General features: G+C 42.3%; 1 protein-coding gene and 1 long non-coding RNA gene across 5 annotated transcripts in view; one reads left to right on the top strand and one right to left on the bottom strand.

Annotated features, from left to right (window-relative positions):
• Positions 1–12,706, top strand: part of RAB3GAP1 (RAB3 GTPase activating protein catalytic subunit 1) — a 105,917-nt gene extending 93,211 nt beyond the window's left edge. For 3 of the 4 annotated variants that reach the window (XM_074399757.1, XM_039470005.2, XM_074399759.1), the window contains 6 exons: positions 5,186–5,282; positions 5,379–5,482; positions 5,617–5,732; positions 7,531–7,633; positions 11,188–11,208; positions 12,030–12,706. In XM_074399757.1, coding sequence (XP_074255858.1) covers positions 5,186–5,282; positions 5,379–5,482; positions 5,617–5,732; positions 7,531–7,633; positions 11,188–11,208; positions 12,030–12,266 — 678 coding nt within the window. In that variant the 3' untranslated portion in view covers positions 12,267–12,706. The remainder of the gene's footprint in view (positions 1–5,185; positions 5,283–5,378; positions 5,483–5,616; positions 5,733–7,530; positions 7,634–11,187; positions 11,209–12,029) is intronic. The other variant, XM_039470007.2, reaches the window with a different exon arrangement.
• LOC104650052 (uncharacterized) lies at positions 7,627–22,159 on the bottom strand. Its single transcript, XR_743784.3, has 3 exons — positions 19,340–22,159; positions 11,628–15,349; positions 7,627–8,056 (listed from the first exon to the last, which is right to left on the bottom strand). It is a non-coding gene; the product is annotated as an uncharacterized LOC104650052 (long non-coding RNA).
• Between the last annotated feature and the right edge of the window lie 2,881 nt (positions 22,160–25,040).

The following is a 25,040-nucleotide window of genomic DNA, read 5'->3' as shown; positions in this document are numbered from 1 at the left end:
TTTTTTTTTAAAACATTCCTCACTATGCTTTCCTCAAAAAAAAAAAAAAGAAAAAAAGAGAAAAAAAACGACTGATTTCATAGTTGAGGCAGGGAAGGTACAAGATAAACCTCGAACATCCTGGATTGCTAGACAGTAAGGAAGTTGCTTAAAAAAAGATGGGGTCATTTCATAGAGAGCTAACTTGAAGGGACTCAACATTGGCCAAATCTGGGACAATTTGAGTTTTAAATAGTTAAGGACAGAAATGAATTATAAACTGTTAGAAAAAATAGGAATTCTTGGAACCATATTGATAATTTATGGATAAACAAGGTGGAGGGAGGTCATTTCCTGCAGAACAATGATTGGTAAATGTAGTGGATATGTTGGAAGTCTTCATTTTGCAACCATGTTCATAGTAAAGACTGGTTCAGCAAGAATCACGAACAGATACTAAGTCTAGGTGGAAGTTTGAAGAGCATCATCTTGCATGGTTTTTAAGTGTTTCTCTACAGAATGCTTCTGCGTTGCAAGGCAAGTGGAGAAATAGGACAGTGTCTCCATAGGATGATCAAAATTAACATCACCAGTGAGGAATAAATGGAGATCATGCACATTGGGCTGTGATCATCTGACGAACCCAACACCACTCTTATATGCTGTTTGGTCCAGGAATGCAAAATCTGAGCCTAAATGTGAGGAAACATTGGATGAACCTAAAATGAGGAACATTCTGTTTTGAAAAGAGTTTGATAAAAAGAAAATCTACACAATTTTGGGGCATATTAAAGACACAGGAGCCAACCGAAAGAGTTTCCAACTGGCCAACAATGGAACAATTTGAACAACAAATTAAAATAATGTTGGATTGTGACTCAAGAGTACAAAATAAATATCCTTGAGTTCATACTGATGTAAATAATTGATTGAATATGTAAGTTAATGGGATAGAAGAGACAACTCCTGTGCAGAATTCTAAATGTATGTAGAGACTCCACCCTCAAGGAGGCTAAAGCTGATTCCCACTCCCTAAGTGTGTGCTACACATAGTTACTTCCTTTCAAAGAGTATGGTGCACAAGGAGGGAAAAAGAATAACATTACAGTGCAGCAACCTGACTGACTCTCTCAGCTAGGTGATGAAGGGTAACAGCCACAGGCTAAGTCGTAATGGCAATATGTACTCTTGACATGATGTGATGACATTGGCACTTTACCTCTCTGATCTTCCTTCCAAACCAGTTTAATCATGAGAAAAACATTAGATAAACCATAATTGAGGGAGTTTTTATGAAATACTTGACTAGAATTGAAAACTGTCAAGGTTGGTAAAAACAAGGAAAGTCTGAGAACTGTCACAGCCAAGAGGAGCCTAGAAACATGACAGCTAAACGTATTGTGATATCTTGAAGTGGATCCTGGAGCAGGAAAATGACATTAGATAAAAACTAAAGAGCCAGGCGCCGTGGCCCAAGCCTGTAATCCCAGCACTTTGGGAGGCCGAGGTGGGTGGATCACGAGGTCAAGAGATCGAGACCATCCTGGTCAACATTGTGAAACCTCGTCTCTACTAAAGGTGCAAAAACTTAGCTGGGCATGGTGGCTCATGCCTGTAATCCCAGCTACTCCGGAGGCTGAGGCAGGAGAATTGCCTGAGCCCAGGAGGCGGAGGTTGCGGTGAGCCAAGATCGTGCCCTTGCACTCCAGCCTGGGTAACAAGAGCGAAATTCTGTCTCAAAAAAAAAAACTAAAGAAACTGCATACATACATGTTGACAGCATTATTCACGATGGCCAAAAAATCGCACAAACCCAAATGTCCTATCAGTGATAAATGGATAGGCCAATTATGATCTGTCCACGCAATGGAGTATCAGCCATAAAAAGGAAGGAAGCACTGGTATGTGTTACAACTGGTGCATTACATGGATGAACCTTGTAAATACTATGCTAAGTGAAAGTGGCCAGAAACAAAGGGCCACATATTGCATCGTTCCATTTATATGAAAGGTTCAGAACAGGCAAGTCGATAGAGACAGCAAGTTAGATTAGTAGTTTCCAGCGATGGGGACTGAGAATGGGGGAAATCAGGAGTGGCTGCATTGGAGTACTGGATTTCTCTTGGGGTAAATGAAAGAAAATGTTCTGGAATTAGGTAATGGTGATGGTAACATGATCCTTCAAATATGCTAAAAACCACTGAAGTTATCCATTTTAAAGTGGTGAATTTTATGGTATGTGAGTTACAGCTCAATTTTTAGAAACTAAAGAAATCTGAATACAGTATGGAATTTAGTTAGCCAAAAAGTAGGGAGGAAGAGGAGACTATACTCAAATGTCAGTGTTATAAAAAGACAGAGTGAAAGCTGTTCCAGATTAGTTGAGATTGAAGAGCTATGACGGCTAAAGGCATTGGATGATCCTTACCTAGACTTGCAGTGGTGGAGGGAAAGGGTCATAAAAGACCTTATGTGGCTGGGCACAGTGGCTTATACCTATAATCCCAGCACTTTGGGAGGCTGAAGCAGGTGGATTACTTGAGGTCAGGAGTTTAAGACCAGCCTGGTCAACATGGTGAAACCCGTCTTTACTAAAAATCAGCTGGGCAGCAGTGGCACGTGCCTATAGTGGTAGCTACTCGGGAGGCTGAAGCAGGAGAATTGCTGGAGCCTGCGAGGTGGAGGTTGCAGGGAGCTGAGATCGTGCCACTGCCCTCCAGCCTGGGTGACAGAGAAAGACCCTGTCTCAAAAAAATAAAAGACATGGGTCAGTTGACGAAACTGCAATAAGGCTAGTAGGTTAGATTACAGTTATTTTATCAGTGTTAAATTTATTGTATATAATGAGAATCATTTGCATTTTGATTACATAATAAAATACTTTTAATTTTAGGAAGTACAGATATTTTGGGATAAGGGACATGAGTATGCAACTTATTCTGAAATTATTCAGAAACAAGTTTGTCTGTAGTGTGTACATACACAAGAGCACAGGGAGATGCAAGGGATCCAGATCAGAGGAGGGAGACAGTTCATATGGGAATTCGGGTAAAGAGTAATAACATATGTTATTCCTGCAAATTTGTTTTTTCTCTGAGTTAAGGAAAACAAAATTCAGAAAGGTGGGTGTTAGCAAGGATGTACAACAGACGGAATTCATTACTCTAGATAAGAATGTAAATCTGTTCAAACACTTTGTAGGATAATTATCTTGTACATTTCCTAGTTCCGTTTTTAGGTATATATCCTAAAGTAATTGTTGTAGAAGTGCCATTTGTACGAGGAAATATGTGCAACAATGTAATGGGAGCATTACTTGTAATAGCCAAAAACTGAGGAGCTATCTATCCACTATTAGTATAGGAACATTTTAATACAGCAGTGAAAAAGTGTAAACTATAGCATGTTGGAATGGTATATGAATCTCAAAACAATACTGAAAAAAAAAGCAAGTCACTGAGGGGTATAAACAGAAACATTCTATTTATATAAAGGTTAAAACTAGAAAAAAGTGAACATATTATTTAAGGTTACATATGTGAAAAAACTATAAAGAAAAACAGAAGAATGAGTGGTAGTTAATTCTGGAGATGGAGGGTACACAGGAGGATTTGGAAAGGCCTGGTAACATTCTGTTTCCTAAGCTGGTGTTTTCTTTAAACTATTTCTATTACTCTGGTATGTATAGTATAGTTCTTCATTTAAAAAAGTTTTAAGCCGGGCGTGGTGGCTCAAGCCTGTAATCCCAGCACTTTGGGAGGCCGAGGCGGGTGGATCACGAGGTCAAGAGATCGAGACCATCCTGGTCAACATGGTGAAACCCCGTCTCTACTATAAATACAAAAAATTATCTGGGCATGGTGGCGCGTGCCTGTAATCCCAGCTACTCGGGAGGCTGAGGCAGGAGAATTGCCTGAACCCAGGAGGCAGAGGTTGCGGTGAGCCGAGATTGCGCCATTGCACTCCAGCCTGGGTAACAAGAGCGAAACTCTGTCTCAAAAAAAAAAAAAAAAAAAAAAAAAACCGGTTTTAGGGCCAGACGCCATGGCTCACACCTGTATTCCCAACACTTTGGGAGGCCGAGGTGGGTGGATCACGAGGTCAAGAGATTGAGACCATCCTGGTCAACATGGTGAAACCCCGTCTCTACTAAGAATACAAAAAATTAGCTGGGCATGGTGGTGTGTGCCTGTAATCCCAGCTACTCAGGAGGCTGAGGCAGGAGAATTGCCTGAACCCAGGAGGCGGAGGTTGCATTGAACCAAGATCAGGCCATTGCACTCCAGCCTGGGTAACAAGAGCGAAACCCCGTCTCAAAAAAAGTTTCAAATCAGACAAAACTCTCCAAGCCAAAAAAAAAAGTCCACCATAAGTCATTAGATGAACAAAGCAAATCAGAAACCAGTATGTAAGTTACTAATTTTGTTAAGAAATTACATATGCATCTACATCTCTGTGTTTAAATGGGCTTATAAGTAGTTTGAGAGGATAAACATGAAAATGGGTTTTAGTGAAGGAGGATTGCAGGAAAATTTGTGTATCACCTGTGTTTTTTTACATTTTGAAATCCATGAGCATTTATTAGTCATACTCACATTATGAGATTATACTTCTTAAAATTTTGTTTATTGATATCAAAGAACTTTATATGTTTATAGGGTTTATACTTCTTTTATCTTTACTACTGTTGAATAAAGAGCCTAAAGGTAGGGTCCATGTTTTGTATATACTTCTCTGTATTCTTATAATAAGAATTGGAAAAAAATTTAAAAACGTATGTAAAGTCAGAAGGTTCAGAAATACTGAGAAAAGCAGGTTTAAAAGCAGTATTTTACATATTTAATATTAGTATCCTTATTTTGTGTATTCTGTGTCTTAAAACGAAAACATTCCACTGTTCAAGATTGTTATCTCTAGGCATTGTAGTTTATCAGTGGTTTTTATTTTCTTTGTATTTTCCTTATTTGCATATATTACATATGGAAACCCCCAAAAAAAAGAGAATATTTAGCATTATTAAAGATTGAAGTTCTTAGATGCTTTCAGTTACATTATCCTCACCTTTGGGGTTGTGGCTGTCCACCTGTGGTGGGGAGTGATGTCTTGCTAAGATGTAAGACTAGTGGCTGAGGATTTGCACTTCCGTAAGAGGCTGTCACCCTTTGACACCTGTGGTGATCGTATGTGTACACTATGCCTCCTTCAGGTGCTGCACTATCTGGCAATCCAGAAACCTGCAGACCTTGCTCGGCACCTGTTACCTTGTGTGATTCATGCAGCTGTACTCAAGGTAAAGGAAGAAGGTAAATGTCATATTTAACTGATCATTAGTTCATTTCCAAAGTGAAAGTATATTTTGCTTAATTGATTTAATGATGGCTTTAATCTTTTAAAAATAGAAAGTCTGGAAAATATTTCTTCAGTTAAGAAGATCATAAAGCAGATAATATCCCATTCCAGTAAAGTTTTGCACTTTCCCAATCCAGAAGACAAGAAGTTGGAAGTAAGTTTGACGTAGTGTCAGAATCTTGCCCAGTGTTCTCTTCAGTTGGCACAAATTATTTTTAAGATGCATTTTTAAAAGGCTTTGCTTTTTTGCCATCTCCCAACGTATGCCTCTTACTTTTCCACCGCCAGGAAATCATTCACCAGATTACTAATGTGGAAGCTCTTATTGCAAGAGCTCGGTCACTAAAAGCCAAGTTTGGAACTGAGAAATGTGAACAGGAGGAGGAAAAGGAAGATCTTGAAAGGTAACTGCTGTTTGGCTAATTCAGTTTTGTCCCCATAGGAAAAGCAACCACTCTCTTAAGAAAAATTGTAATGGATATTGAGACTTTTGTGGTACTCATATATTATTTGAACAAGCATTGTCTAGTGACAGAAATACTTAATTATCATAGCATTTGACTTCTCCTATATTTCTGAATCTCTGCCAGGTGTTTCCATTCTTCCCACTTTTAGAAATAGTCTCCCAGAGCCTCTTTTTCAAGGGATTCCTTGGTTTGCTCTTGGAGATGCGGTGTCTGAAATTTCTTGTGGAGAAACTGTGTTGCTCACCATGCCCCAAAACGTTGTTTTCAGCTGTTACTGTTCCTTGACCACAGTGTGAGGGTGCTGAAACCATCTCCGCTTACTGTTCCAAGTTGTTTATTTGAAACAAAATTTGTGATAGCAAAGGTACACCTCCTATGCACCTTGCAATTATGCTTTGAAAGAGGGACCAGATGGCTTTTCTCAGATGAGGCAGATGATCAGGGCAGTATTTTCTCTTTATGAAACTCAACACCATTACCAGTGGAGCTTAGATCAGTGTGAGGCCCTGTTCATTTTTTGCTTGTGTTATTTGAAAGAGCAATATTGGTTTATGTGTTGTGTGTTTTTTGTTTTTTTTTTTGAGACAGAGTCTTGCTTTGTTGCCAGGCACCAGGCTGGAGTGCAGTGATGTGATCTCGCTCACTGCAACCTCCGCCCCCTGGGTTCAAGCAATTCTGCCTCAGCCTCCTGAGTATCTGGGACTATAGGCACATGCCACCACACCCAGCTAATTTTTGTATTTTAGTAGAGATGGAGTTTCACCATGTTGGCCAGGATGGTCTCAGTCTCTTGACCTTGTGATCCGCCTGCCTCAGCCTTCCAAAGTGCTAGGATTACAGGTGTGAGCCACTGCGCCTGACCCCAATATTATTTTAATGTGTGATAAAGTGTTTCCAAATTAGTTTGTTCAGTGGCTTAAATTTGTCATCATTTAAACATTTTCATTGCCCTTTCCGTAAGAAATGGCATTATTGATGCTAAATAATTAATATTATATGACAAAGGATTTGCTGTCTTTTAACAAGTTCATGTTTGCATTTTATGTCTTTGGTTGAGTCAAATTTTCTCCCTACTTGGCTCCTGAAAAATTCTTCCTTTTAAATGTGAAGAATAAGCCCTAATCAAGGGACTCATTTCTAAAATAGCAGTATGAATTAGTGAGCAGGTGGTGCAGGCTTGGTGGCTTTGTGCCTTCAACTCTGTTAGTTCCACCATACGTTATCTGTGACATACTTGGAAGTTCAGTGTTTCCAGCATCTAATGGCACAGTTTACAATTGCAACTTTGCCCAACAGCAAGTATTTTAAGCATATGTGCATGCACGCGTGCACACACAGACACACACCGCTTAAAAAAAAACAAAAACAAATATGGATCATTACTTTTATTGGATAAATATAACTTAGTTTATGTTATCCAAATTTCTTTTCATCTTTTATTAACTGTAGCATTTTCTAAGCTTCTAGGCTGAATATTTTTTCTTAACACTTTGACAGAGATAGACTTGAAAAAATTTTTATGAACACAGGTGAAAAAGCAGGAAGATTTTCAATTGAGTGGGTATTAATTCCAAATGTCAGTGTATCTTGCTGTAAAATTTCACTCCAACCTTGGTGCGTCCAGCCAGTATGAGCTGGAGAATTTGTCCAAAAAACTCCTGTGGGAGGATGGATAGACACAAAGTGGCCTGGACAGCTCATTTCCACCCTTTCATTGGCTGTCTGTCTCTCCTAGGTTTGTGAGTTGCCTGCTGGAGCAACCTGAAGTGTTAGTCACCGGCGCAGGAAGAGGACATGCTGGCAGGATCATTCACAAGCTGTTTGTGAGTGCTCAGAGGGTATGTGAGAACCTTTGCTGACTCTTATCATGATCTCTCCAGACCTCTGCTCTGCAAGAGGCTGTTTTAGTTCTCACACGTGGCTGATCACAGTGATGTCATCCAAGCGTAAGTCTGGGCATTGGGTTTGAACAATGAAGAAACAATGATTTCTGAGCCTCGAAATCTGTTTTCCTACATGTTGAATTAAAATGATAAGTGTATTCTAGGACCTACATTTTAAAAATCAGAAGAGTCCAAAATCCATTGTTATAGAAGCTGGCAGGGATATGATTAGCAATGGCCAATGCTGTGCTGTAGGAAAACATGTTTACTTACAGATACTTTCAAATTAGAATGGAGTTCAGTTTTACCATCTTTAAAGCCCATGTAGCGCAAAGTGGATTCACTTGTAATGGTGAAGATATCTACCTTTGAGGTTTCCTAGGAAAGAGGAAAACTTCAGATTTTTAGGGCTATGGAAACAGATTTTTGCACAGCCTGAAAAATTATCATAATCATTACCTCTAGTAGTGAAAGTAAAGGTTTTAAAATTACATATTATCGGGTGGCTGCGGTGGCTTATGCCTGAAATTCTAGCACTTTGGGAGGCTAAGGCAGGTGGATCGGGTTCCTGAGTGACCTTGTGGTCAGGAGTTCAAGACCAGCCTGGCAAACATGGTGAAACCCTGTCTCTACTAAAAATACAAAAAATTAGCCAGGTGTGGTGGTGTGCACCTGTAATCCCAGCTACTTGGGAGGCTGAGGCAGGAGAATCGCTTCAACCCAGGAGGTGGAGGTTGCAGTGAGCAGAGATCGCACCACTGCACTCCATCCTGGGCGACAGAGTAAGGTTCTGTCTCAAAAAAAAAAAAAAATTATGTATTATCTTGATTACAGGCTAAGGGCTCTGACATCCCACAGATAATGATCAATTCAGGGCTCATTAATATTAGTGATTCTGATAACGGTATTATGATGTGCACTAATTACCTGCTCCCCCTTACATGGCACTGTGATTACACTAGAATGACCCCATTTTGAGAGTGTAATTTTCAGAATCAAATAAGAAAAATAATTTCTATGGGTCTACACATGGAATAACAACTGGATAATCCCTGTAGAGTTGGTCTGGAGTACAACTAGTTAATATATTCCAATTCATAGCCAAATATACTGGTAGGAGTTCTTAGCAAGAGCTAAAATCTTAGTTTGTTTATGGGGCAGCTCCCTAAACTTCAGAATTTCAAATTAATAACCAAATATTTATTTCCTTCTAAATTAGTCTTCTAGCAAACAATAGATGCTTGCTTTGTTTTGTTTTTGTCTCTGGCATGAAAACGAGAACCGAGCGTGGTTCCACATCTGATGATACCTACCCAGTTCACTACCCAGAAGCTTACAAGCACATTTTTTTCCTTAGCCGCCAATATGAATGTTCCACATATTGCAAAAAAGTCTTTCCCCTTTGTTTTTAAAAAGTGACATGTTAGCTGGTTGCGGTTGCTCACACCTGTAATCCCAGCACTTTAAGAGGCCAAGGTAGGTGGATCCCCTGAGGTCAGGAGTTCAAGACCAGCCTGGCTAACATGGTGAAACCCCGTCTCTACTAAAAATACAAAAAGTAGCCAGGCATGGTGGTGAGCACCTGCAATCCCAGGTACTGGAGAGGCTGAGGCAGGAGAATGACTTGAACCTGGGAGGTGGAGGTTGCAGTGAGCCGTGATCATGCCACTGCACTCCAGCCTAGGTGACAAGAGTAAATCTCCATCTCAAAAAAAAAAAAAAGTTACATGTTAAGAGGATTTAAAATCTGAAATATTTATATTTTAAGTCCTAAGATTGTTGATAACTAAGCAAAATTATTTTCCCCAAAATAGAAATAACCTCCTTATCCCTCTACTGACTGCAAGTAAAACTTTGACAGTATGGGAAATTTTATATTTACTTATTTATTTTCTAAAGAATGGGTCTCATTCTGTTGTCCAGGCTGGAGTGCAGTGGCACAATTGTAGCTCACTGCAGCCTTGAACTCCTAGGTTTAAGCAGTCCTCTCGCTTCAACGTCACAAGAAGCTGGAACCACAGGAATGCAACACCACGCCCAGCTAATTTTTGTATTTTTTGTAGAGATGGGGTCTCACTTTGTTTTCCAGGCTGATCTAAAACTCCTGGTTTCAATTAGTCCTCCTTCCTCGGCCTCCCAAAGTGCTGAGATTATAGGTATGTGTGAGCCACTGCAACTGGCCTAGAAAATTATAAGAAAATATTAATCACATGATCTAACTACACATTGATGATTTAAGATCTAGTATATACATGTGCATATAATTCTGAAAATAGGGGTATATTATGTAATTACTTCATTATTCTTATTTTCTACTGAATATACTTAAGATATCTTTCAAAATCACTAAATACAGGAACATAGTATATCATCATTCAGTGGCCTCATTGTATAGCTAATCCCCTTAATGAATGGAAATCGTGGATTCATCTATATTATTCCATTTAAGAAAAAATGTCAAGTTTCAGACCTTGTAGTGAATGTCTGTAGTGAATGTTGTTATATGTAATCCATATAACAAGCGTCTGGGTGGTACATTTTTTTTTTTTTTTTGAGACGGAGTTTCGCTCTTGTTACCCAGGCTGGAGTGCAATGGCGCGATCTCGGCTCACCGCAACCTCCGCCTCCTGGGTTCAGGCAATTCTCCTGCCTCAGCCTCCTGAGTAGCTGGGATTACAGGCACGTGCCACCATGCTCAGCTAATTTTTTGTATTTTTAGTAGAGACAGGGTTTCACCATGTTGACCAGGATGGTCTCGATCTCTCGACCTCGTGATCCACCCGCCTCGGCCTCCCAAAGTGCTGGGATTACAGGCTTGAGCCACCGCGCCCGGCCTGGGTGGTACATTTTTAAACTTAGTTCTTAGTCTGGCTGAAGTAAACTGTTAAGGGTTTATTCATATGCCTTTCCATTAGGTGATACTTTGTATCAGTTTTACAAGTCAAGATTTTAACACTTTTTCTTTGAAAGTTGTGATGCAGTTTCACTTGGTGTTTTTATAGCTTATAGTAATTTTATATATTTATAACTTTTCCTTAAAATTATAAATAGCAATAAGCCTTATGATTATAGGTATCTCTGGTATATACATACTTAAATGGAATTCAGCAAATAAATGACTGGATTTTTGCTTCAGGCTTGCTAGATTGAATAACTCTTAGGCACCTATTTCTAAATTCCCTGGAATATCTATTTCTCAAGCCATGAACATTTTTTTTTTTTTTTAAGCATCATAATTCCCCGTAGAAGAGCTAGGTTTCTGTTGGTCATTTCTGCATTAAATGACACCATGTCACCTGTTGAGCCATAGATGCATGAGTAGTAGATGTCTGCTGTAGTTGACAGCAAGGTGTGCTGTGTGTGGTGTGACTTTGTGTTGAATATTATCATGTTCCTTAATGTAATGCATGCTGTCTCAGAAATAATCCTGAAATCCATTGTCTAGCCTTGTTTAAACCATCATGCTTGTTTCCCTTTCATCACTGTTTCTTTTCTCACCCTTTCTCAAGCTGACTGAATCTTCTGATGAGGTAACAAAATAGCCTTTGCCCCTCCTAGTTCCTTGTTCCTTCCCATCCCTCTAACTTCATAAGGTCATGAACACTAACCACCTCCCTCACAGTCTGGATTTGGCTTACCTCACTTGCTGATGTTTAGTGCAACATGATTTCATGTTTCCATTCCCAAAACAATTTTTTTTCCCAAATTGATGGTATTATCAAAAATACAGTAATCAGAATTAAAATTTTAGGCTATAAGTGAATATGCATTTTATGTCATTTCAATGAAAAAATAGATGCCTTTGATACTGAGAACTTCTCTTTTGTGGTCATTGCTGTATGGGTCTCTGTCACTTCAGCATCACATTAGCTGCCCAGAAAGCAAGACTAATGCCCCCTCTTTTAATTTGGCAAGTGAACCTTAAAAAGAATTGATTAAAAATTCTTACCCAGAGTGAAGATGAAAATCATCTCTGGAGAAAAACAGCTCCTTACTGGGCTGGGGCTACCAGACAGAGACTTGAGTCGTTGCTGGAAGAAACAGAAAGCAGCACAGCTCTGTGGGCCTTTTTCATCAGATGTCTGAATATGGCCCTCTCTCTTCAGAGCAGATTGCCTGGCAGTCATCATCCCTCCTGTCTCTGTCTCCAGTCCGGCTGCTCATGCCGTGTTTCAAGCTTCTTGCATTTGCTGTGTAATGTGGTTTTGAGTAATCTTTCATACAGCTGACTGCATTACTGAGTAACATAGGACATTTTCATTTATTTATCATGTTAATTCATCTGTCCTTCAAAAGCATCTGAGTTTAGCATTTTACCTGCTTTTGACTTCAGCATTTGATTCTTTTCCAGGCTGCAGCCCTGGCTCCACCAGAGGAGGAATTCACGAGAATGGGCTCTGCAGAGGAAAGGCGGCAGAACTCCGTGTCAGACTTCCCACCCCCTGCTGGCCGGGAATTCATTTTGCGGACCACTGTGCCACGCCCTGCTCCCTACTCCAAAGGGCTGCCTCAGCGGATGTACAGTGTTCTCACCAAAGAGGAATTTAGACTTGCAGGTGCCTTTTCATCAGATACCTCCTTCTTCTGATTCTTCTAGCATTACTCGTTGACGGCTTCTTGAGACAGTGCTGCCTCCTGTGGGAGGGAAGGTGAGCCAGGGAGAACCCGAGAGGTCTTGGAGAGGGCCTTGCCCAGTTGGGTGATCAGGAATCAAACCAGCATCAGAAAGACTTCCCAGCACCAAGCTGGAGCTGTGTTGTTTCATGGAGGGGGCAGAGAGAATGGGCTTGAGCTGTTGAGAGATTTCTGCCCTAGAGATGGCCTTTGTATATGGAGAGGAAACACAAACACATCATACACTCTGTGTCATCATACACTCTGTGTCCTCACCCTGGTGGGACCGTGTTCATCACATTCTCTTCTGTGACTGTCCTCTAGGCTGGCGGCTGTATTCATGGTCTGTGTAAACACTTCGTGGTTCTATATATCAGCATCAAGTGTTCAAAATAAAATATCTGTTAACTCAGATTTCTGGATATTTTGGTGGTAGCTTCTAGTCCCAGAATCTGTGTTTTTAAAATACTACAAGACATCTGTCTATTCAATCACCTGGTGGTCATTTTTCTTGTACTAATTAACTGTTGATGAGCATTTTGGATATTCTAGGAAAAAACCTATAATTTCACAGTTTCTCTTTTTCATGTAACTGTATTACTTCTGATAAAACAATGTATCAAATGTCACTGCAAATTAGTTTTATATCTATCTTGTGAGATTTGTCTTACTTATTTTCCTTTTGTGTGACATGTAAGTCATCACACTGAAAATCATCTCCCTCCCCTTCTCTTGCTGTACAGCATGGATTCTTTTTCTGTGGTTGCTGGCTGCGTACCCTATTGAAGTAGAGAACAGCACATGCAAAAATACAGTCTGGGAACCTAGGGACTCATGCAGATAGTATCATTTGGTTTATGCGCTAATGCAGTGAGTAGAGGATTATTTTAACACACTATTTTGCTTTGTATTTTAGTTAAAATAATCTATGGGGACGTGTAGCCCCCAGTATGAGAATAACATCACCACATTTCTAGTTACGTGGAGATCAACATGTATTACGTCTGTGTTGCTAGAAGGTCTCTGCTTGGTAATCTTATTTTTAGGCCTAAAATTTCCACTTCAATCCAAAGTAAAAATGGTTATACTGAAGCATAAACATAGAGAGAAAGGGCTGCCTCGAGGTAAGTGTGGGAATGTCAGTTCCCCTTATAGTATTTTGGTAGCAGGGTGGGTGCACTTAAAACTTTCCCCAAGCCAAGTGGGGTTTGGGTTTCTTGCACTGCTCCTTGCCAGGCATTGGTGGACAGGATGTAGAGGGATGGAAGGCCATGAAACAGCCTCCAGTTTGCCTCAGTCCAACAGGTGGCCCTGTCCACTGTCCTGGCCCCTACTCCCAACTCCTTTCTTCTCAGCACACTGTAACAGATAGGGTTGGATGGATGGATGGGTAGATGGATGCCTTGATGCCTCTATACCTCTATGGCAGAAGAGGCCCCACTCTTGTTTAAATCTTCTGGCCTGTAACTTTCACCCATTGGGCGTCATGAGACTACACTTGAGAATATTAGCTCCTGGAAGCCCAAGGACTCTGCTGCTGGCTTTTCTCTGGCTCTCAAAAGTGGGATTTGGCTAGTTCTTGAAACACAAGCTCAAGCTACTTCATCTAAACAAAACTTCTCTGCTAGCTCTTCCCCTGGTAGGTTGTGATATCTGACAGGTGATCATGGATAGATCCTTCCAAAGTGAACAGTTGACCCTCCTGCAGGGAGCGTTCTTGGCCTTCGCTTAGCAGCCAAGGAAGCAGCTGAACCAGAAGACCCCAGCTTGGGACTCCGCGTGGAGACGTGGCCCAGCCCCTCAGGGTTGGGGCCCTGCCACCAGCCCACACACAAGCCCCATGGCAGGAATGCTGGTGACCAGTGCTCTGGAATGGCCCCTACTCTTCAACATGTGCCCCAAAATGGGATGGTGTCCCAGGAGGGGGTCCCCATCCCTCACTCATCCAGGAGTCACCAGGTCTGCCTGTGTGCGGGGCCAGGGCCTTGCCTTAAACCGCTTCCTTTGCTTCAGTTAAACTTTGCTTCGGAAAGGTGGCCTCGGCTGTGGTCGGACAGTCTGACCTGGGTCATCAGTGATGGGACACGCTCAGAACTCTTCCAAAGCCCTCCAGCCACAGGATGATTTGAGTAAATAATGACTTGTCCATGCTATTTGTCCATATTCCTCTTTCTCAGCCCTATTTTGTCCCAAAACACTATTTTTGCCTGTGTTACATAATGAAGGAAACTGCGTTCTTGGTAACCCACTGTCACTCTGCTGTGTTACCTTGCCTATATGAAAAAAGGAAATATTTTTAGAGTGTGAATTTCCCAAACATCCTCAACTATTCTTGGATTGGAGTTACAACGTCATGAAGGGAGTGCGACGGTGGGTGGCCCAGCCATCTCCGAGGCTATGGCTGAGTCCCATCCGAGGACTTCCATTGCCACTGAGGCTGCATTGAGACGTGCCCTATCCTGCCCTGTCCCTGTGGCAGGTGGCTCTCTTTGCACAGGGCTTCCCACTGTCAGCAGTGGATTCCAGAGCCTAGGAATACTCTTCATTGATTTTCTTGACTCCTGTTGTTATTTTGGGGAAAAAAAACACCAGCAATGGCCTGTCTTCTTAGGGACTCAAGTAGGACGCAGAAATCCCCATTGGGGGTCCAGGGGAGCAAACTGCCTAGAGTAAGCATGCAGGCTTCCTCCCTGCCACCAGGGACATGGTAGGAAGACTTCCCCAACACAGATGTTAGCAGGGTGAATGCTGTCCCATCAGTAAAGCAAACCTGTCCAAAATGGTCAGGTATTTCAGGTCTTGCCATCTGGCTGGGGAGCCAGACGTGCTTCTTTAGTGTGTTTATCAGCTCCCCAGGTATGTCCTGGTAGACAGCTGCTCCCAGGAGCTGGCGTAGAAACAAACTTGCAGGAAAAGCCAGCCCATTCCAGGCGTGTGGAAGCTGCTGGCAGAAGCCCAGCAAGGACATACCTGGGTCATAATGGAAGCAATGCAACCAAAAATCCTTGATCGAGCCAGGACAGATGTGGCCTCATCACTGAAGATTCCATCTGAGACCTGCAAATAATCCAAATTGTATATGCTCTTAGAGCAGATAATTTTCTCACAGTTAAATAAAATCTGTCTTAAGTGGAAATTATGAGTGGCCCATCCCCCTGCTACCCACTTAACTTTTCTTTTGTGTGCTCTGATGGAGAGAAAAGACAAAAGCTGTGTGGGGTCACTTCTCAGGACAGAACTTGGCAACATGGCCACAGAGCTGATTTAGTGGATACATTTTCAATTAAGTGGTTCTTTTTTTTTTTTTTTTTTTTTTGAGACGGAGTTTCGCTCTTGTTAACCCAGGCTGGAGTGCAATGGCACGATCTCGGCTCACCGCAACCTCCGCCTCCTGGGTTCAGGCAATTCTCCTGCCTCAGCCTCCTGAGTAGCTGGGACTACAGGCACGCGCCACCATGCCCAGCTAATTTTTTTTTTGTATTTTTAGTAGAGACGGGGTTTCACCATGTTGACCAGGCTGGTCTCGATCTCTTGACCTTGTGATCCACCCGCCTCGGCCTCCCAAAGTGCTGGGATTACAGGCTTGAGCCACTGCGCCCGGCTAAGTGGTTCTTAAATTTGAATTCTAGGTTTTTCCATTTGAACTCTATCAGACGTGGTAGAGAGCTACTGATAAATTTGGCAAAAGATATGCAAGGTTCCCAGAGACAAAATCATGGGACTTTATTGAAAAAGAATTAAAAGATATGAGAATGTCACTATTGCTATTGTTATATTATTTTGGTAACATACCATTGTTCTTGTACAGAAAGACAAGGTACCACAAAGATGTCCATTCTTCCCACAATGACATATAATTCCAAACAAAATCCCTGAAATACTTTTTTTGGTGGAATTAGAATAGTTGAATCTGAATTGTACATGGAAATATAAAAGGCCATGAATAACCAAATGATTCCTGAATAATAATGTCGTGGATATTGCTCTATAAGATAGTAAGACTTACTGTAATGCTATACTGTAAAAGATTACGATACTACCCTATGATCCGCAATCCCACTGCAGGGTGTCTATCCGAAGGAAAGGAAATCGGCATATCAAAGAAATATCTGCACTCCCATGTTTATTGCAGGACTGGTCACAATAGCCAAGATGTGAAATCAAGCAAAGTGTCCATCGGCAGATGGATGAATTAAAAAAAAGTGATCCCGAGGTCGAGAGATCAAGACCATCCTGGTCAACATGGTGAAACCCCGTCTCTACTAAAAATACAAAAAATTAGCTGGGCATGGTGGCACGTGCCTGTAATCCCAGCTACTCAGGAGGCTGAGGCAGGAGAATTGCTTGAACCCAGGAGGCGGAGGTTGCAGTGAGCCGAGATCGCGCCATTGCACTCCAGCCTGGGTAACAAGAGCGAAACTCCGTCTCAAAAAAAAAAAAAAAAAAGTGATCCATGGCCCAGTGCAGTTGCTCATGCCTATAACAGCACTTTCAGAGGGCAAAGTGTGTCGATCACTTGAGGCCAGGAGTTCGAGACCATCTCGGCCAAGATGGTGAAACCTCACCTCTACTAAAATATAAATATTAGCTCAGGCTGGGCGCGGTGGCTCAAGCCTGTAATCCCAGCACTTTGGGAGGCCGAGGCGGGTGGATCACAAGGTCAAGAGATCGAGACCATCCTTGGTCAACATGGTGAAACCCCATCTCTACTAAAAATACAAAAAATTAGCTGGGCATGGTGGCGTGTGCCTGTAATCCCAGCTACTCAGGAGGCTGAGGCAGGAGAATTGCCTGATCCCAAGAGGCGGAGGTTGCGGTGAGCCAAGATCGTGCCATTGCACTCCAGCCTGGGTAACAAGAGTGAAACTCCGTCTCAAAAAAAAAAAAAAAAAAAAAAATTAGCTCAGCATGGTGGCACATGCCTGTAATTCCAGCTGCTCGGGAGGCTTAGGTATAAGAATCTCTTGAACCTGGGAGAGGTTGCAGTGAGCTGAGATTGCACCACAGCACTCCAGCCTGGGTGACAGAGCGAGATTCTGTCTCAAACAAACAAAAAAATGTGGTACATATACACAATGGAATACTATTCAGTGATTAAAAAAAGAGTGAAATTCTGTGATTTGCGACAACATGGATAAGCAGAGAGGATGTAATGTTAAGTGAATAAGCCAGGCACAGAACTAATACCACATGTTCTCACTCACATGAGGTGTCTGAAGAAGTTGCTATCATAGAAGTAGAGAGTAGAACAGTGGTTACCAGATGTTGGGGAGGTGGTGGGGGTTGGGGAAATGGGAAGAAGTTAGTTAATGGGTAAAAAGTCACAGTTAAATTGGAGAAATAAGTTCTAATGTTTTATTGCACAGTAGGGTGACTATAGTTAACAATACTGAATTGTTCATTTCAAAATAGCTAGAAAAGATTTTGAATGTTCTTATCACAAAGAAATGACAAGTGTTTGATGGATATACTAATTACATTGTGTAATAATTTGATTATTACACAATGTATACTTGTATGAAAGCATTACACTCTACCCATAAATATGTACAATTATTATGGTCATTTAGAAGCAAAAGTTAAGGCTGCACATGGTGGCTCACACCTATAATCCCAGCACTTTGGAAGGCTGAGGTGGGAGAATCACTTGAGCCCAGGAGTTCAAGACCAGCCTGAGCAACATAGCGAGGCCTCATGTCTATAAAAAGAAAGTAGTAAAAATGGCTCCCGCCTAGAAACCTAGAACTTTGGGAGGCTGAAGCAGGTGGATTGCTTGAGCCCAGGAGTGTGAGTCCAGCCTGGACAACATGGCAAAACCCTGTCTCTACAAAAAATACAAAATTAGCTGAATGTGGTGACACATCCTTATAGTCCCAGCTACTCAGGAGGCTGAGCCCTGGAGGTCGAGGCTCAGTGAGATGTGATGGTACCACTGCACTCCAGCTATGGTGACAAAGTGAGGCCCTGCCTCAAAAAAAAAATTAATAAATAAAAAAGTGAAGATTAGCCAGGCTTGGTGGCATGTGCCTGCAGTCCCAGCTACTTGGGATGCTGAAGTTGCAGTGAGCTGAGATTGTACCGCACTCCAGCCTGGGTGACAGAGGTAGACCCTGTCTCAAAAAAAAAAAAAAAAAAAGTAAATAAATAAATAAAAAGAGCATGGCACTGACTTAAAGTAGTCCAGTAGAACAGATAGAGAGTTCAGAAGCTGACCTGTCCATATAAGGAAACCTGAGTTCTGATAGAGATGGGAAGGCAGATCAGTGGGAAAAGATGGACTCGTCCACAAATAGTGCTTGGACAAGAGGTGATCCTTGTATCCCAAGAGGAAAAATAAAATTAGATCCCTATATCACTCCCTACTCAAAAATCAATGTCTGGTAGATTGTTCTGTTCTGTAAAACACAAATACATAAAACATTTAGAATACTATGTGGGAAAGTAGCTTTAAAATTCCAGAGTAGAGAGGTCTTCTTAAATAAATACAAAAGAATATGAATCCTAAAGGAAACACAAATAATATGAACCACAAAAGAAAAGATGGATACATTTGACTCCATTAATATTAAGGACTTATGTTTAACAAAGAAAATACAGAAGGAGAAAAGACAAGCTACACACTAGGGTAAGAAATCTGCACGTAGACAACCAACATGGATTAGCGCACAGAACAGACTTCACAGTCCCTCCCTTGAATCAGTAAGACTAAAAACGATAGCAAAATCACACACGCACACACATGCACACACACACACACACACACACACAAAGACAGGAACAAGGCTGTCATAGAAGAGGAAAGAGGAGTGAGCAAAACACAGGATCAGCTGTTCAACCTCATTAGTAATTTGAAAAATGCAAATCAAAATCACGAGACACCATTTCACACATACCAGATGGGCACCCATTTTGAAGTTAGACAATATTCAAATGTTGACAAGGATTCTGAGCAACAGGAGCTCTTATTCATTGCTGGCAAGACCGCAAATTGGTGCAACTTTGGAAAACAATTTGGCATTACCTAATAAGGTTTGAACGAATACATACCCTACAACGCAGTAATTGTGCTCCTGGGATGGTCCCTCAATCAGCAGGATCAGTATCAGGGTAACTTGTTAGAAATGCCAGTCTCCAGCCACTAGGCCCACTGAGCCAGAAACTCTAGGGCTGGGGCCCAGCAACCTGGGTTTCCGCAAGCCTTTCAGGTGACTTTGATACACATCCGAGTGTGAGAACCACTGCTTTTGAGAAATGTTTGCAGATATGGGCACCAGGAGATGTGAACAGCAACGTTCACAGCAGTACTTCAGAGAAACCACAAACGAAACTGTGATGTCCTTCAAAAGTAAAAAAGATAGTTATATTATTTTAGAGAATAGTGAAAAGAAATGAACTATTATTACACTTACTGGCATGGTATCACAAACATAAAACTGAATGGCAGAAGCATGTCACGGGGACATATATGCGCTACACTTTCATTATATAAAGGTCAAAAACAACTCAGTAACTTTTTAGGAGTATGCTCCTATGTGGTACCCCCCTAAAGAAAAGCTAAGGGGCTGCTTTCCACACAATCACACAATTCAGGGTCTGTTTATGGGAGGGAAAGGGGACACACTTGGGCAGCAGGGGACTGAGTTTAAAGGCAGAGGGAATACTCTCTTTTTTAAGCTAGGTGGGAGGTACACTGCTGTTCATTTTACTATTTTTAAAAAATAGTATATATTTAAGCCAGGCGCAGTGGCTCACGCCTGTAATCCCAGCACTTTGGGAGGCCAAGGTGGGTGGATCATTTGAGGTCAGGAGTTTGAGACCAGCCTGGCCAATGTAGTGAAACCCCACTTCTACTAAAAATGCAAAAAATTAGTCAGGTGTGGTGGTGTGTGCCTGTAGTCCCAGCTACTCGGGAGGCTGAGGCAGGAAAATAGCTTGAGCCTGGGAGGTGGAGGTTGTAGTAAGTCGACATCACGCCACTGTACTCCAGCCTGGATGACAGTAAGACCCTGTCTCAAAAATAAATAAATGAAATATAAAAATAGTATATATTTCTATCCTATTGTGGGACTAAAAGTCTCCATCACAGCAGATGCAGGATTGCGTTATGAAGCAGTTGACGCAAAGGCTGCAGCCAGCCCGCCGAGCCTGAGGCCTGAGTCTGGGGGTCTGGCTGTAAGCCCCAAGTTGGTCTGGCCCATGCACACTGGCCATCAGCTTGCACACTGATGGGGACAATTCTGGATCTTCTGACTGGGTGGGACTTTGAGGAAACAGAGTCCCACTTCTGCCTGTCCACCCTGGTCCTCAGTGGGGCCTTCCCTTTTGCCCCCCGACTTTGCTGGCCCCTCCCTGTCTCCTCTTCTCCCAGTAGGATATGAGCTTTAGCTGGGGCCTGAGTGGAGGATGGAAGCCAATTGCCAATTTATGGGAACTTTTATAATAGTACAGTTTTATTGTGTATGTCTTGTGTGTATCTTTATATATGTACACACACACATACATATAACACAACAGAGAAAGGATGTTTATGATTGTGCGTGGTAATTTTTTTTTTTTTTTGAGACAGAGTCTCGCTCTGTCAAGAGGGTAGAGTGCAGTGATACGATCTCGGCTCACTATAACCTCCACCTCCTGGATTCAAGGGATTCTCCTGCCTCAGCCTCCTGAGTAGCTGGGACTACAGGTGCCCGCCACCATACCCAGCTAACTTTTGTATGTTTAGTAGAGACGGGGTTTCACCACGTTGGCCAGGATGGTCTCAATCTCTTGACCTTGTGATCCACCTGCCCTGGCCTCCCAAAGTGCTGTGATGACAGGCAGGAGCCACCACGCCCAGCCACGAGTGGTAATTTTTAAAAACTATTTCATTTACATGAGCATTTAGGTAAGTCATCTATCTTTATAAAAAATTCTTTTAACAAGTATTTCCCTAAAATAATGACAGGTGGTCATTAGGTCTTTCAGCCACATGACAGAGATTTAGCCTCTCAGTGATCAAATCCACCACTCTGGTGGCTGTGTGGAAGGTGGGTTAGGGAAGGCCAGGCTGGAGTGTGGCCCTGAGAGGATGCCTCCTGGGACTGAGGCTTTCCAGGTACATGGATGCTACTGTCTCTGGGAGTCGCAGGTAGGCAAGTGCCGAGAAACATGATTGTATTCATCACTGGTGTCTCACAGGGCCCACCGGACTGCCCACAGTTTCATTCCGTCACAGCGGCATAGAGTATAGGAAAGACTTGCAACTCTTTTGGAGCTCAGGAAGGGTGCCCTCCTTTTGAGATCCACCCATCCTTCAAGACTGAATCTGCACCAGATATTTCTGCAAGGACTGGGGCTGACCCCACCGAGAAGGAGTTAATGAGTCCTTTTAACAAAAGACCTTCCCCAGCAGCCTTTTCCAATGACAGTAGGTGACTCAGAGATCCTGCCATCTGGGTTGTTAGCAGATCTCAGTGTCAAACAAGCAGGCTTCTCAGGGAAACTTCAACCAGGCATTGTTTCTTATGAAAGGCTCATGTTTGACAGGAAGAGAATGGTATGTAAGTTCCAGGAGCACAGGGTTGGGTTCCAGGGTCAGGACAAGAAGCAGGGCACCCAGAAGAGCAAAAGGGACTGAACGCTGCAGCCCCGTATGTTCCCGACCCTCAGAGGGATAGACCCTTCCCGTGCCGCAGCTTCTAGATCCCACCAGGCGGAATGTGCTGGACAGGGAATGACTGTCTTGTTCAAAATGTTCCCAAATCTAGCCTCTGAGCACACTTCCTGATTTGGAGGGAGGATGGGAGGAGTTTACTCCACAGGAGTAAACTGGAAGGCTGCTTTGCACCGCCTTACTTATCCCGCCTGGGCAGCTTTGAAAATGCTGCGTTCTTACCAGGAATTATCAGTGGGCTCAGTCAGAGTTCTGGACAGCTTAGGATCCTCCGGGCCTCAATTTCTTGATTTCAGTAGGAAGATAGTTATTTTGTTATCCTTCTTTAAAAGAATGGAAAATGTAATACTGTGTTTCCATGGAGGCCTCTAAAGAAAGATCATTCTCCTTTAGAAGAGCATCCAAGAAATTACACTCAAACAAATCTTCATTTGGCAGAACACCATTAAATCAGCTGAAAGATATTTATACCTGTGCTTATAATTCCGTGGCTTGTCGTGGGGATGGAGAGGAGGAAGTTAGGAATCAAATGCTCCCTCATTTTTCAGAGGAATGACTGGAAGACTCTGGGAAAAGATCCTAAATTGTTAGGTTTCATACTCATCCATCTTAAGTTCACTAGAAACAATAGTTTTCTTATTAATAAAAATAACCATAAGAATAGAGTAATAACAAGTAAGGACAGAGATATGTCAATTAACTGTGAGGATTTATTTGGTCCCTCCATTAATCAGACTGATAAAACAGTCCACAGAGCAGATGCCTCAGTAGGAATTGTATAAATTCCTACTGAGCACTGGAATTCGTGTTTTTTCCCTCACCTACCCTGATTTGCTTCCTTTTAAAGATCCATGTGCTCTTGAGCTTTCCAGCAATATACCTATCAAAATGGTATCTGTGGGCCAGGCGTGGTGGCTCACACCTGTGATACCAGCACTTTGAGAAGCCGAGGCGGGAGGATCACAAGGTCAACAGATCGAGACCATCCTGGCCAACTTGGTGAGAACCTGTCTACTAAAAATACAAAAATTAGCTGGGCACAGTGGCATGTACCTGTAAACCCAGCTACTCAGGAGGCTGAGGTAGAATCGCTTGAATATGGGAGGCGGAGGCTGCAGTGAATCGAGATCGTGCCACTGCACTCTAGCCTAGTGACAAAGCGAGAATCCGTCTCAAAAAAAAGAAAAAAAAAATTGTTACCTGTTAGGTGCAAAGGCCTGGGCCACAGCTGCTCAGAATCAAGAGGGTTTGGGGGAGGTGGAAGTAGGATGCTGGATGAAAAATTTACCCATAAAATAGTGGCACGGGCTCCAAAATGATGCCCCTGGAAGTCTGCACCACCCAAGGAGACCTGCACTTCCCGAGGCTGAGCACGCTCAGCTTGTTAAATACTAGGACACATAGAATAAAGTTTTAGGGGTTCCTTTGGGATATATTCATACACCAAGTATTTCTGAACAGGGTAAGCCAGAAAATGTCTCAGTTCTTCCAGTGGCAAAATGAGGACACAACATCTGCCTTTTATTTGCCATAGAACTCCTAAGAGTCAGGACTGATTTTCAGCAAAACTACACAATGGCTGAAGCAGGTATTTGAAATACGGCTGATTCAAACTAATCATCCAATTTACCAATGGGTCATGCCCACTCCTCAGACACCCCCACTTATGAGCCACCCCCACCGCCATTACACTTACCTTAATATGGCAGAGCCTTATACTAGCTAATCCAATGAATGACTTCATGCCTGCACAGAGGAGGCCAGCTGTGACTGTCAGGATACATTGTGCTACAGATGCCAAGACTCTGAGTCTGCTAGATGGCACATTCTTGAGGGGCAGAAACCATGTTTTATTTACATTGCTCTTTAACCCACCTAACCCATATATAATACATGACTAATTAATTGAGCATGCAAATGAGTCCTATAATTGCTTTAGCTAAGCTAGGTAGCATTTCTGTTGTGAAATAGCTCAGATTTCCAAATATGTGTATATTGGAAGGTATACACAATGGCAATGATCACTGTGACTTAAAACCAAACTTCAGAGTATTACTTTACCTTAAAGAAAACAGGTAACCACTCTCTGAGTTTTCTGCTAATCAGTGCCTCATTTCTCTCTCTGTCTTTTTTGTTTTTTTATTAAAGACAAGGTCTCACTCTGTTGCCCAAGCTGGAGTGCAACAATGTGATCATGCCTCATCATAACCTCAAATTCTTGGTCTCAAGAGGTCCTTCCACCTCAGCTTCCTGAGTAGCTGGGACTACAGGTGTGTACCACCACCCCAGCTAATGTTTAAAAAATTTTTTGTAGACAAGAAGTCTTGCTATGTTGCCCAGGCTGGTCTTGGACTCCTGGCCTCAAGCAACCGGAAGTGTTGGTATTACAGGTGGGAGCCACCACAACCAGGCTGCCTTGCTTTCTATAGTTTCACCACATAGGACTGTATTCCCAAACAATATGCTATGAAGTTGGTGGTGTTTCTGAGACAGAGATTTCACTCTGTTGCCCAAGCTTAAGTGCAGTGGCTGAATCACAGCTCACTGCAGCCTTAACCGGCTGGGCTTGAGTGATCCTCCTACCTCAGCCTCCAAGTGGCTGTAAATACAGGTGCGCACCACCATGTCTGGCTAATTTTTAAATTTTTTTAGAAACATGTAGTGTTTCACCACGTTGGCCAGGCTGGTCTCGAACTCCTGGCCTCAAGCTATCTGCCCACTTCAGCCTCGCAAAATGTTGGGATTACAGGCATAAGCCACTGCACCTGGCCTGCTATCCAGTTTAGCTTGTTTTTGACCTTTTAAGTGAAATCACAATGTATTCGTCCTGATTTGTTTATGTTGTACTTTCTATATGTGACATCACCCACATTGATACACATAACTTCATTAATTTTCACAGCTGTATAGTATTTAATTATGTGACTATATCCAATTTAGCCATTCTTCTATCATGAACACTTGGGTTGTCCGGACTTTTTGCTGTTACAAGCAGTGCTTTCTGAGCAACCTCGGGAGTGACTCCTCCATCACATGCAGTTTCTCTAGTATATGCATTCAGTCAAGTATCTGCATCTTTGACTTCATTTGATAATG

The sequence above is a fragment of the Saimiri boliviensis genome, chromosome 5, assembly GCF_048565385.1.
Source record: "Saimiri boliviensis isolate mSaiBol1 chromosome 5, mSaiBol1.pri, whole genome shotgun sequence".
NCBI classification, from domain to species: Eukaryota; Metazoa; Chordata; class Mammalia; order Primates; family Cebidae; genus Saimiri; species Saimiri boliviensis.
Note: the sequence above shows the minus strand (reverse complement) of the source record. Positions and strands in the feature narration are given on the sequence as shown.